The sequence below is a fragment of the Typopeltis vanoorti genome, chromosome 4 (genome assembly GCF_054136105.1).
Source record: "Typopeltis vanoorti isolate ZY-2024b chromosome 4, IOZ_Tvanoo_1.0, whole genome shotgun sequence".
NCBI classification, from domain to species: Eukaryota; Metazoa; Arthropoda; class Arachnida; order Uropygi; family Thelyphonidae; genus Typopeltis; species Typopeltis vanoorti.
The window spans coordinates 33,990,668-34,005,861 of NC_143552.1; the positions used below are offsets into that span (position 1 = coordinate 33,990,668).

Genomic DNA, 15,194 nt, shown 5'->3' on the forward strand with positions numbered 1-15,194 from the left:
TCTTTATTCACATGACATTTGTACAATTTTGAGAGATGATTTCTCATATTTGCATCACCCATTATCTTATGAAATAATTCCCCTGTATCTGTTTGATGATAGGCTCCTCTTACCAACTTATCATCTCAATTACATCACTCTCTTTCTCCTATTTTCCAAGCTCTGAAGACTATATTCCTTCAATCTCTCCTCATACTCAATATTCCAGAGTCCTAAGACAGTCTTAGCTATTTGCCTCTGCACATTCTCCAATTTTTCTTTATCACCAATATATCCAGGTGACTAGATTTATACATGGAAATCCAAATGAGATCTAATTAGTGTCTTATTCAATCATCACTACCTCAACTGTACATATCAGCATTGTTTGCATTATAGCAATAATTTTCTAGGTAACTTTTGCAATGTATCCCCTGAACTTCAGTTCCCAAGGGATCCACCTAGATCCCTTGCCTACTCCACCTCTTCAAGCAAAGTTCCTCCAAAATGGTAATGCTCATTTATCTGGCCAAACCACATAACTTTACACTTAGTAACATTGAAATGATATCTCCATTGTTCAGCCCAAAGCACCACCAACCTATTCAAATCCTCTTCTAGCAACAACACATCAGAAGTTCTTGACATTGCTCTTCCTAATTTAGCATCATCAGCAAACAACTGAATATCTCCTTTCATACTATGAACTATATCACTGATATATATATATATATATATTTTTTCAAAATTCATTTTTACTCGGTTGGAATATTATAAAAAAGATTTAATGACTATTACCGAGAGAAAAGATGACAAGATATATTTAAAAAAAGATACTACTAGTTTACTAGTTTCGTTACATGAACATCCTCAGGTATCACATTCAAAGAAGTATATAAAAAATTACAGAGACTTAAAATTGTACTAACAGAACAAGTATAAAAAACAGTAGCATGTTTGAAAAAATGCAAGTATAAGTTCCAAACAAACGAATGCTACGTGCTGTCGCGAGTGCGCCAGTACTGAACAGAAGCAACGTGTGCGTCTCTCTCCAAAGAAAATTGACAAATTTCTTTCCCCCAGGCACTCAACTACTTCTGAAGATCCCTCTTCCCCAAGAGCCTTCATCTCCTTGCCTTACATCAGCTCTCTTTCACCAAAACTGGCAAAGATTCTCAAGAAATTCAACTTCAAAACGTGCTTCACTACGCTTCCAAAACTTCGTTCATTACTTAGCAAACATAAACAGAAACATCTTCCTACTCAGTTTCCAGGAGTATACAAGATTTTATGTGATTGCGGAAAGCCATACTATGGACAGACTGCTAAATCCATCCTTCTACGTTTGGATGAACACCGTAGAGATATCTCCTATAACAGGACTAGAGCTAGCGCTCTCTCTAGCCACGTTCTCTTTTCAGCTAACTTAGACGAAGGCCGCCAGCACATTGTAAACTGGACTCAAACTGCTAACATCCATGTGTGCTAGGATGAACTCGAAAGAAAGATTGTTGAATCTAGGGAAATTTCTCTAGATTCCTCTCATATCAACAACAGCCTGAGTTACAATCTCTCTGACGCACACGTTGCTTCTGTTCAGTACTGGTGCACTCGCGACAGCGCATAGTATTCGTTTGTTTGGAACTCATACTTGCATTTTTTTCAAACACGCTACTGTTTTTTATACTTGTTCTGTTAGTACAATTTTAAGTCTCTGTAATTTTTTATATACTTCTTTGAATGTGATACCTGAGGATGTTCATGTAACGAAACTAGTAAACTAGTAGTATCTTTTTTTAAATATATCTTGTCATCTTTTCTCTCGGTAATAGTCATTAAATCTTTTTTATAATATTCCAACCGAGTAAAAATGAATTTTGAAAATATATATATATATACAGGGTGTTCGGGATAAATTTGACATATTTATAATTAATTATATTTTTCTGTAAGTTACATGTATTAACACACACTTCTCTTCATTTAAAAGTTTGGACCCTTCTTCATTCATATACAAGATGTCAGAAAGGATGGATAGCTGGAACCCACCTGAATCATGGAAGAGAATAACTTGTATCATGATGATTCGTGCCCGCCATCAAAATAGGGATATTACGACTGCTGCCCAATGCTCCCTGAATACAGTAAAAACAATCAGGCATGAACTAGAGACTTGCAATGGTGACTACGAGGATGTAGCAAGAAGAAAGATCCCTAGCAGACGATCTGATTGCGTTCGTACAGCAGAATTCCTCGCAAATCTGCAGGAACAGGTGTTGAAGAACCCTGGCATTGGAATTCGGGCTTTGTTCGTGGAGTTGCTAACTGTAGTCAAGCCCTGGATAACAAGGGTAGCCAATGGTAGGCCGTATGTATGGCAGCAGGATTCGGCCCCTTGCCACACCTCTGGGAAAAGTCAAAAATGGTTGTCTGAAAATTTCTACGACTTCACCAGTCCAAATGTTTGGCCTCCAAACTCCCCAGACCTTAACCCCATGGATTATTTTGTATAGGGCACAGTTGAAAAAGACACCAATCGCACTTCCAGTAATACAAAAGCCCAGTTAATGGATAAAATTAAAACAGTTTTTGCGGCCCTTCCCAGGGAGACTGTAGCATCAGCTTGTTCGAGGTTCCGAAGCAGAATTGAAGCTGTGATCGATGCTAATGGTGGTTATTTTGAGTAAATCTTGTTGATAGTATTGTAATTAACTCTGCCTGTAATGTTTTTTTGTCAATTCATTAAATTTAATAGATACAAAGAAGATTTTATTTTTCCTTACGAAACTGTCAAATTTATCCCGAACACCCTGTATATATATATTAGTTAAATAAGAGTGGCCCAAAACAGAACCTTGCAGTATTTCAATGATCACCTTACTATTTTTGGAACACTGCATCTTGATATGCAATTTGCTGGTTACAGCAAATTGCAGGTTACAGGAATGGTTATAGTCAACCATTCCTATATGGGAATCATAACTACTTGTGATTTTCCACAGCATTTCTCCAAGGATGGGTAACATAAGCAAGAAATCCCCTATTCATTACAGTGGTAGAATCCATATAGACAATTACTTATTTCCAGGTAAGTTCAGCAGGGGACCACTATTTGGATTTCCTTCAGTACACTTGGCAGAATGGTGGCGAAGATTCAGAAGTAAGCGACCACGATGGTGAGTGGCCTGTGGAATGTTTCCCTATGAGGATATATTGAGGGTGTGTGGATTGCAGAAGTTGATTAAGAGGTATGATAGAAACATTTAAGTTAGTTGAAGAGTTTTTATAGGATTGATACAGGAGATTTCAGCATTTGGCTAGCCTACTAAACACACCTTTATTCAACCTGGAAGTTGAATAAAGGTGTGGTTAGTAGGGATGTGACGATTAAATTTGTTTGCTTGGAATGGGTTGCCAGAGTCAGTTGTGAATGCTTTGTCTGTTATTGGGTTCAAGGAGAGGTATGATAGATTGTATAGATAAACTGTCTCTCCTGTGGTGAGTCTTCAGACTCCATGGAGGTACCCATACAACAACAACAATAATAATTTGAGGGACAAAAGGAACTAATGACTTGCATTAGAATAGATTTGGAGTTAGATGTATAGAAAAAGGTTCAGTGAGATTCAACTGGTACTGCTCCACTGAACTGGCTACTTCTACCTCCCCACTTTCCTCTAATGTATGAACATGAGAAACTGCTGGTCAACATCCATATAGAGTTCAACTCCAAACTAACTTCTCATTTCTGCCTTCATTCTTTACACTGTTGATCTTTGGAGCAGTCTTCACCAATGATTACAAGAACCACATAAACAAATTTTTTCTTCTAACCAATTGCCCACACTCAGCATTGTCATAAGTCTTGGGACCACTTGTGTGGGGACACTTGATATGAAAAAAGTTCTCATCAAGAAGAAATTCTCCTTTCTGAAGTGATAGTAGAGCTGAAGATTTCTTTTTCTGCACCGGAACTAAAAAGTTAAGTTTCCACAAGAAATAATATTTTTTTTTAAAAATCTTTAAAAATCCTAGATACTGTTCAATAGAAAGATCTGACCTGTCTCTCTTTTTTTTTTACTGATTAACCCCACTCCTTAGAAGTATGGATACTAAATATTTGCTCTCTACCTTTTGTAGAAATGTTTGTCCAAGGGTATTACAGCTATATCCAGTTGCCATCACTTTAAAGTCCATATCTGAACGTACCACACTAATTGCTCTTTCTGTTAAGACATCTCTGACCAGCAATTATAGTTTAAATACATTCAGAACAACATAAAATCTGTCCTGTTTACCATCCTTCCCAAGATATTGTACTATGGATCCAAATTATCTGCTGGTGGAACTGATATTAAACAAAAAAAAAAAAGAGCACTTACCTAAACTTGGATCACAGATGAGAGAGCCATCCACCCTATAACCAGCATTTTGAGCAGCTCGTGCAACAGCACTGGCAAAATCTGCATCTGTATAAAAAGAACCATCAGAGGAACTGGCTGCACTAGTCCTTGCACTGGTACATGAGCTATTACTCTGATCTGTAACACTTGTCCAGGAAGGAACAGGGCCTAATAATTTTAGAAAAATTATATGCAACACGCACACGCACACACAGCAGTAAATGATGGTAATATCACTGAATCTTGAGATCATCAAAATTTGAAAAAAAAAAAAAAAAAAAAAAAAAAAAAAAAAAAAAAAAGGAAAGTGAATGACATATCTAGCAGCATTCAGATCATTAGAAAATGTGTAATTAACCACCCTACCGGCCAACATGTCTATAGACATCAAGGTTATCATGGGTGTGAAATGCATATTAAAATTGTAATACCATTGATATTACATTGAAATATATGATGGATATGAAGCATATGAGAATGCGTATTTGATCCATAATGGCTGGTTAGGTGATTAAGAAAAGTTTATAAATTTAAAGTTATTTAAATATATGAATATTTAAATAATACTATATTTGTCTGAATATGATATTCAATATTTTTTTAAGTTGTATTGCCATTTGTATACACCTCTTGGAAAGATGTCAATGGACCCCCCCCCCTTGGGCAAGGTGCATCCTGCCATGTTAATGATGCACCTTGCCCACGAGGTGCATCGTGACATGTAACAAGTCGTGTTTGTAGCCAGTTTTGTAACATGATGTTCCCAAACAAGTCGTGTTTGGGAACATCATGTTCCTGTAGTAAACTGAAGGAACATGATGTTCCCAAGTCAGTACAACTGCGTATGGGTGAAATGGCTGTGAGAAGGTAACTGACAGAGTTTGAAGGAGGCATTACGATAGGATGCCTGTTGCAGGCCTATGTATTCAGCAAATTGTTGACAAATTAGGCCATCCCAGGTCAACAATCAGTGATACCATACCGAGATGAAAGTGTAAGGAATCAACTCCAAGTGCTACCCACAATGGATGACTCAGCACACTCAATGAATGTGACCATAGGGTGTTACAAAGGATAACATGTAAAAACCACCATTTGTTAGCCAACATGTTGAATGCAGAGTTCCAGGCATCGACTGGAACATAATTTGCACAAAAACATTCAGAACCGAAGCTCACAACATGGGTTTCTGTGGCAAGACCAGAATATGCAAGCCCCACATTACCCAAACCAACATGCAGCATAATCTTCAGTGGTGCAACTTGTAATGAACATTCTATATGTACAGTCAAACATAAAAGCTTGGAAGGCTGTGTTATGCACCGATGAATCATGCTACTCCCTCTACTGAGCAGATGGATGGGTGGCAGATGCTTAGTGAATGTCTCTTACCAGAGTGCATAACCCCAATTATGAAATTTGAAGGTGGCAGTGTGATGAGATGGTCCTGGTTTGGCCATAAGCTTCTGTTTGTGTATTTGCGATGCCACAAACATTGAATATTTCGAGAGATATCTGAACATTCTGGAGAATGCAATGCTTCCTACTTTGTGGTGTTTCTATGGAACTGATCACATTCTCTTTCAGCAAGACAATGCACCATATCATAAGGCTGCTGCTATAATTGGGTGGTTTGTGGACATGAATGTCACTGACATTCATGTCCACAAACAGGTGACTGCCTCTACAGAGCCCTGATCTCAACTCTAATGAACATTTGTGGGATGAACTGGAGCATCGAGTGAGGTCAAGGGACATATGCTCCACAACAGTCCAGGACCTCATTACATGCTTACAGGAAGCATGGTCCAAAATTCCCATTGATCTCTATCATATGCCTGTGGAAAGTATCCTGTAGGATTGCTGTAGTCATTGCAGCAAAAAGAGATCCTACATCGTATTTAAGGAAGGCATCATGGCTGTTTGTTTCTCACACTATGGTGTCTGTTGAATTTCTTTCAAGAAGTGTATATACTGGTCAGATTATTAAAGCAACATTAAATCATGGTCTCCAGTTAAACTGTTATCAATACAGTGTTGTATGGAAGATGATCAGATTATATTACAAGACAATGGAGATGACCTTCAAAAATCATTTTATGAATTAAACAAAATAAGCCAACAATAAAATTTAAAAATTTTTCAAAAGAAAACAAAAGTCATGAAATTTAAAGGGCAAGATCATGTTGGATCAAAAATAATCATAGAAAATAAAATAACAGAACAGATGACACAGTTTCATTAGTTAGGCTGCATGATAACATATTCAAAAGATATAGATGAAAAAATAAAGACATTTCAGAAAATCTATGGAACAATCAAAAGGACATTGAGTAAAAAAGCAATATGAGAAACTCAGCTTAAATTTTATAAAGTAATGCCCACTCCCACCCTATTATACGGTTTATAAATGAAAGTAAAATACAAGCTGCAGAAATGAGATTTTTAAGAACCATTAAATGATGCACAAAATTGGACCACATAAAAAATGACATCCAAAAAGAGCTAAATATTTAAAATGTAAAGAAATGAAAATATCAAGGAATGCATAGGGAAATAGAAAAGACCATTTATTTAGGATGGAAAGATATGTTATCAAAAGAAGTGGATTAATATAGACCAAATGGAAGGGGAGAGAGAAAGAACAAGAAGATCATCTGCAAGATGGAAAGACCAGTGAAGCCAGAACAGACAAATGCCTAATCCTTGAGGAGAAGAAAAAGATTATAATCGTCATCTGGAATAAATAATACTCATATATACTACTACAATACATATTAGTGCCAAAGTATTACTAATTTGGTCAACTGCTGATCTTATCTTTGACCTCTGGGTGAAAAATAAAATATATTAATTTCAGATTCTTGTTCTGTATAGGTAGCTGGAGAACATCTGAGTATTACCTACATTTTGATTTAAAGGAAAAGAAGAATTTAATGTCAACAGCATTGATGGCAGCCTGGCAAATGATGTAGTTATTTTTGTTATTTACTACATTACTACTTGATCCACAAAGTTTGGAACTGCTGGAGATCCATTCCCATTATCCCTTGAGTAATACTCAATGGTCTGTCACAGGTTATCTCATTTGTGATCTGGCTGACCAAGAGTCCTATTATTTAAATTGAAAAAATATTGTTAGTCTTTTAAAACAAGTTGTGTGTCATAGATGGGTTGCTTATATTCTTGAGATTTTTTATACCATCATTGCTATTGAGATTAGGGTGGTTAATTAACATCTCATGAGCTTCTTTAAATCTGCATTTGTACCAAGTCTGGTATGAAGTAAGAACAAGCCTTTTTAAATTAATTTTCTGGAGTGTATTTGGGGACATGATGATCAGAAAGACTGATTTTTCCCCATAATTATTAAATTTCACGTCATTTGTGTTCTTTTTTCATATTGGGATTGAGCATTCCATTTTATCTATACACAGCAAGTTATAGGTGTGCTGGATTTGAAAGTTATTTTATTTGATAATTATAATGTCCACAACTCCAACTGGTTTCCTTTTTCCAATTTCACTGGAAGAGAGGCTGAAGTATTTATTCTAAACAATGATCTAATGAACACTGTTCATCTACCAACCAGAATACCTGACAACCTGTTCCACTCACCCAAAGCTCTAGATTGTTTTATTTTTACACTAGTTCTCCTTCCTGGTACATCAACTAGAGGCAAAGAAACTCTAGCTTCATTTGCAACATACAATGAAACCTACAACTGCAAAACAATTGCCAGTGAAGCTGAGTCTGACTTTAAAAGAGATAAATGTAGAAAACTCACCTCTTGCAGAAATGACACATATGCCTTCTGGTCTCTTGCAAATGTTGGGAGCAATTTCTGTATTTGTGCTCCCCACTGTCTCTCTCTCTCTCTCTCTATCTCTTGCCCAGTGGCACTATTTTATATGACCTAAAGATAAAGCTAATTCCCTGGTATCATTCTTCTTATCAACTCCAACAGATAACCCAAGCAACTTGGAAAATAAACATTCTTCTGGTCTGGATGGTATTTTGCACTCTTCTCTTGAATTAACATCTGTTTTTATCATCTGTGCATTGCATTATATTTGGCTGGCATCAGGTCAATCCCACAGCATAGAAGCAAGCCCATATTCAGCCAATTCAGAGAGGGAGAGAAGTGCCCACGATCATACTACTGACCTATTGCTCTCACCTTCGTGCTGTCTAAAATAATGGAGGCCATCAGCAACAACAATCAACTTCAGCATCTGGAGAACAGTCAACTACTTACTGACCAATAGCACTGATTCCACCAGTCATGATCCATTGCACATCTCACATCATCCACCTCTGCACATAGGTCATAGAAAGGTTTGGAGAAACCTCTGCCATTGAACTTAACATTTCCAAGGCATTTGACAGGGTCTGTATTGAAGACCTCAGCAAACTGTCATTTTATGATTTGCCTTTCATCCTTTGTAGTTGGATTGCCAATTTTCTCTCAAGCTGTTCACTTCATGTAATGATGGAAGGTGTCGTTCTTTCTCTTTGGACTTTTCTACTGATATAGGCATTCTCATAACTAGTATTTTGCTCATCCTCTTCTTCATATATATAAAATACCCTTCTCTCACTGACCTCAAACCCAATCCACGGTTGTGCTGATATTAGCACTCTCCATCCTTCCTATTCATATGACAAACCTTGCAGTGCTTAAACATTGCAAATGTCAAGATTGTCTAAACCAGCACCCCAAACATTGATCTCCTTACCATTTTCAATGGGGGTGAAACATTTCTCCCACCTAGTCTTCCAGTGCTTCCAAAACACAATTTTGTCTTTTTCGTGCAAAAAAAAAAAACCCCTTTAGTTCTCCCATTCTGATAATTCTCATCTGAACAGTCAAGATTAAATTTTTTTTCTGGAGTGACACTTATTACTTACCTTTCCTAGCACAAACACATCACTTTGATGGCATCGTTGGCTTCCAGAAATCTTGATATCCTTTTACCACTTGAGACATTACTTTTCAACTATCCAGAAGAGGGCAGGTTGGGTAACTGATGAGTCCTCTCTCTCCAGATAATCTCAAGTAGTTTAAGTGCTGTGTATTTTCTAGAGATATTTCCACGAGTACTGATCAGCAGAAGTTGCATCCATCATTCCCCATTTCTGCTAAACTTACAATGACATGAGCACTGCCAGCAAAGGTTGGTCCATTGGTAGAGCCTCTGCTACTAATGGCTCAGCAAAAAGTTAAGCAAGTTTGAACCCGGTTAGTAGTTGGAAGGGGATCAATCATTCAATGCTGTTAGCACACTCTCCTTCGATGAGTCTTTGGACTCCCTGGAGGTGTCACATAATAATAATAATAAAACAATTGCTTTACAAAGCTAAACGGCTAACCCACTGAATTGAACCTGCTATTCCTCTTCATCTTTAATTCCATTTAATCATAAAATTATTTTTATTTGTTATTTTACTTGGCATGAAAAAAAAAAAAAAAAACTTTACAAGCAGATTGAAAGAACAGCTCCCTCCCTTACCAGTTTTTTCATGAGACCCTGAAAAAAAAAAAAAAAGACCCTAAATTCCTTTTGTTGAAAGCTAACACCTAGGATCTGTTTCATTATTGAAAAAGAAAATAATTGTATGCCTACCTTGATGCTCTAATCACTTGACTAACCAACATATCCTCTTCCACCACAGTGTAGTGTTATCAATGTTTTAGTAACTGAAGCAAGAACTATCTGTTCAGTCCATATTAGCCTATCCTCTGAAATCAGTCACTTCACACTTTTTTAGCCAATAACTTCTTTAAAAATCAACAGAACTCTATCTGTACCAAAACCCACAATCTAAGGCTCAGACCAAAAGAACTATTGCCATCACTTACATCTTGGGTACTTCAGAAAATAATTCTCGTGTTCTTAAATGATATACCATACAGACTTCCTTTAAGCCATACCAAAAATTATCCATCCTTATCTGCTCACTAAAAGATCCTTTCCATCAAGTCAGTCATTTGGATATCTATAGTGGTCCTTGCTCTTGCAAAGTGACATATTTTGGACAAACTGGAACAACGGTCAATATCCAAATGGATGAATAAGAAGTAGCTGACACAAATCTGAGAGAGAGAGAGAGAGAGACTATTTTTTAAATTTCTGCTCACATTCTCCAAATCTAAATAAATATGGCTACCTCAACTTACCAAATCTGAGATCATCAGCTTAACAAGCAAGATTTTATTACTGCACCCACAGAGGGTGCCAATTAGCATTTTAGAATCCTGTCCTTTTTGTACTGTCTGTGTTTGTTCTTCTGCAGAAGAACAAACACAGTGCAGAATTCATTTCTTTGTGCCAGGTGAGCAAGGTGAAATATTGGTCTAATAATGTGATCACTAAATCAAGTTAGTTTATTATTATTATCTGTAGACGTCTGTTGCTTCCTTGAAACAATGACAAGTGTGGCGATGAACATTTAGGCATCTGTACCACATAAGGTCCTCTAGTGAGTACGGGAATGGCAAACCCGAGGTACCTGATGCTGGACCATGCCTTACTTCATGTAATGTATGTCTGTTATGTTATCTGTAGACTGGTCCCTATCTTCTTTCTTTATACTTCCTCTCGTCTTCTTGTTCTCCCCCAATGCTATTAGAGTAATTCGAGGGCTAGAGGTTAATCTTTTCTATTTACTTTATTTTCTACCTTTAGTAGTGAGAGGAGTAGCCTATTTTAAGCAGTGGGAGTCTGCTGCTCTCCCAGGTTTGAAACCATACCATAATGGTTTCCTGAGGAAGGCAACGGGAAACCACCTCAGTATTATTTCCAAGAAAATATGGTGAACTCGGCAAATTTCGTTTCCACAAATGGCAAAAATGGGGTCCATCGGCAAACGATGGATGTCATGCTCGGCAGAAGAAGAAATGAGGCTTCTCAGGTCATTAACCTACGAAATCCTCAAATGGACAATGAGAATGGAATCTATTGAGGAAAATAGGAAGAAAAGACATCCAAGAGAGAATAAGATAGAAACTATACATGATGCAACTTGGAATATAAGAACAGTGTTAATAGCTCGTAAATTAGAGAACTTGAAGAAAGAAATGGAGAGGAATAAATTGGATGTGGTTGGTCTAAGTGAAGTCAGATGGGAAGATATAGGAGATTTTGAAAGTGATGGTTATAGAATTATATATTTCTGTAGAACACGGGGGGGGAAATGGAGTAGCGTTTGTTTTGAATGAAAAGGTTAAAAATTCAGTAGAAAACATAATATATAAAAGTAACAGGGTGATTATGATTAAACTGAAAGCAAAGCCTGTGGACATAATGATTATACAGATATATATATGCCCACAAGTGACCATGACAAAAATGAAGTAGAAGAGATATATAATCAAATAGAAGAGATAATGGAAGAAGACAGAACTAAAAGGTGTACCATCTGGATGGGAGACTGGAATGCGGTGGTAGGTGAAAAGGTAGAGAAAGGAATAACAGGAAGATATGGCCTTGGAAAAAGGAATGAGAGAGGTGAAAGACTTATAGAGTTTTGTAAAAGACACAAACTAATCATTGGTAATACTTGGTTTAAACATCCAAAGAGAAGAAGATATACATGGAAAATGCCAGGTGATATCGCAAGATACCAGATTGATTATATGTTAATACAAAACAGGTACAGAAACAGTGTAGAAAGGATATCAACATATCCAGGAGCTGATATTGACTCAGACAATAAGTTGCTTGTTATGGAATTAAGAATACGATATAAGAAAATAAACAAAGGTAAAAGCAAGAAAAGGTGGAACCTAGAAAAACTCAAAGGAGATGCAGGTAGGAAATTCAGAGAAGAACTGGAAAATAAAATAAGGAACAAAGAGAATATATCTGAAGAAACTATGGATGTTAATGCAAAATGGAATCAACTGAAAAACTTAATATATGAAACAGCTGCTGAAGAGATAGGTTTTGTGGAAGGGAAAAGAATTAAAAAGCCATGGATTACAAATGAAATGATAAGAAAAATTGAAGAAAGAAGAAGATGGAAAAATGTAAACACTAAAGAGGGAAGAAGAAAATACAAAGTATTAAATAATGAACCGAGAAGAGAAACTGATAAAGCAAGAGAGGAATGGTTGAAAACAGAATGCAAAGAAATTGAAGAAATGGAAAAAAGGGGGCAATATGATAAAATGTTTGAAAAAGAAAGTACAAATATTAAAAAAAAAAAACATAAGAAATCTGCCATTAGAAGATAAGCAAGGAAAACTGATTTATGATATTGAAATACAGGGTGAAAGATGGAAGGAATACATCAAAGAACTTTATGCAAAAAATGAAAGAACAACAAAAATTGCATTTTTGTTGAAATCTCAAAATGAAACCTCAACAGAAGAAAGAGGTCCTGAAATACTAAAGAGAGAAGTAGAAACAGCAATTAAGGAATTAAAAAGTGTAAAGATGGAAGGAGTGGATGGAATACCCAGTGAAATCCTAAAACAACTGGAGAACAAAGGTAACAGAAACATGGAAACTCTGCAACCGCATTCACAAAACATGAGTATGGCCTAAAGATTTCAATTGGTATAAGAGAGTATTCTTATACCAATTGAAAAGAAAAGCAATCCTGCAGAGTGAAGTGACTACAGAACTAGATTTAGAAAAGACAGAGGAATCAGAGATGCAATTGGAGTAATGAGGACCATATGAGAAAGGAATATAGAAGTAAATAAAGAAGTTTATATTTGTTTCATCGACCTTGAAAAAGCGTTTGATATGGTGAAATGGGAAAATCTGATGAAGTGTTACACAAAATAGGTTTAGATTGGAGAGATTGAAGGTTAATAGCCGAATTATATATGAACCAGACTGCCATAATAAAGACAAAAGTAGGAAAAACTAAAAAATGTGTGATTGGCAGAAGTGTAAGACAGGGATGCTGCCTGTCATCGATGCTCTTCAATATATTTGCAGAAGAAATGATAAAAGAAGCATTTTATGAAGAGGAAAGAGGAATCACTATTGGAGGAAGAACAATACAAAATATTAGATTTGCAGATGATCAAGAAATATTAGCTAATACTGAAGATGAACTACAGCACCTAATGCAAAAATTTGAAAATATATGCAAGAAATATGGTATGAAAATTAATGCAAAAAAAACAACAAAAGTGATGAGAGTCTCCAGGAAACCAGGAAGTATCAAGGTGATGATGAATGGAGAAAGTATAGAGCAAATGAGGCAATACAAATACCTTGGTAGTATAATACAAGAAAATGGGAAATGCAACATGGAAATAAAAATCTAAAGAAAAGGCTTATTAAGTGCTATATTTGGAGTATGATCTTATATGGGTCAGAAACATGGACAATTAGGAAGAAAGAAGCTAAAATGAAATGCTAAAAGGCATTTGAAATGTGGTTATGAAGAAGAATGGAGAAAATAAAGTGGACTGAAAAAATCACCAATGAAGAAGTATTACAAAGAGTTGAAGAAGAAAGGAATTTACTAAAGACCATAAGAAGAAGAAAGCATAACTGGATAGGACATGTATTAAGAGGAGACAGTCTACTGAAAAGAATGATAGAAGGGAAAATTGAAGGAAAGTGACCAAGAGGAAGAAGACGACTAACGATGCTTAATGATATAATGGGAACAAGAAGATATCAGGAAATGAAGGAGTAAGCAAGAGACAGAGGAAATTGGAGAAAAAGAATCTGCTGAGTTATACCATTGGACCTGTCAAGAGACAGAACACTAACGATGACGATGTGACCACATGAGATCATTCTGTAAGCACCTTAATCATCTGAGCACTGCTCAGCTGCACACCATACAATAAAAATAAAAAATTTCACCCTTAATATTTGATTCTAAATAATTTCCAAGTATACTAAATAGCAAGGTCTCTTACAACAAACTCTGGATGAATCCCCATTGCTAACTACTTAGCTCTTTGACTCCCTTCTAAATGATTCCCATCTTTTAGCTGGGGATGCTTAAGGGTCAAAGCTATATAACTGAGAGGAGATCTCCACATAGCCTTTAAAGGAATGCACAGCACTGACCAGAGCTTCTGACCTAACGTCCAATCTCACCTTTTCACGGTTCACCCTGTTAGGTATCTACCTGGATATTGAATGAAAGAGGATGGGCTGGCAGTTTGGGATTTAGCCAACCAAACTGTATTCTTATTGGCTTAAACCACAATATAAAATGATGGCACAACATGACATAATCCCATGCCAGCTGAGGCATCACCCGGTTAAACAAGGCCCCCATTGTTTTCACCAGGGCGAATGCAGAAAGTCAGCTACTGGAGCAAATCCTGAAACATACTCCAACTCAACATCACCAGAGTTCAAGATCAGTACTATCAACATAAGAAATCTGAATGGCAAAGAAATGGAGCTAGCTGAAGAATTGGATAAGTACCAGATCGACATAATAGGGGTGACTGAAACAAAAAACACAAAAACTGGCGAGATCTTTCTGAGCAATAAATACAAAATGTTATATTCAGACAATGACAATCAAGGAAAAGAAGGAGTAGGTATAGTATTCAATACTAAATATGAGACTAATCTTCTTGAATGGAAAGCAATATCAAGTAGAATCTGTGTGCGGAGGCTTAAGTGCTGTGAGGACATCATGTTGGAGGCTATGGATTGCATACAACACTCAGAAAGGATTAAAACAGAATTTAATACTTCCTATATTTTGTCTCTCAGTCACTGAGTCATCTTCAGGGATTACAAAAAAACTAATGTAACATCTACACAAATACGACACAATACTAAGCCCAACCACGTGGGTGACTCTAAACTCCTA

General features: G+C 36.5%; 1 protein-coding gene across 3 annotated transcripts in view; it reads right to left on the reverse strand.

Moving 5' to 3' along the window:
- LOC150107214 (roundabout homolog 1-like) overlaps positions 1-15,194 on the reverse strand; it is a 742,051-nt gene that overhangs the window by 44,331 nt on the left and 682,526 nt on the right. For all 3 annotated transcript variants that reach the window (XM_090391071.1, XM_090391072.1, XM_090391070.1), the window contains one exon: positions 4,362-4,550. In XM_090391071.1, the coding sequence (XP_090247197.1) occupies positions 4,362-4,550 (189 nt within the window). The remainder of the gene's footprint in view (positions 1-4,361; positions 4,551-15,194) is intronic.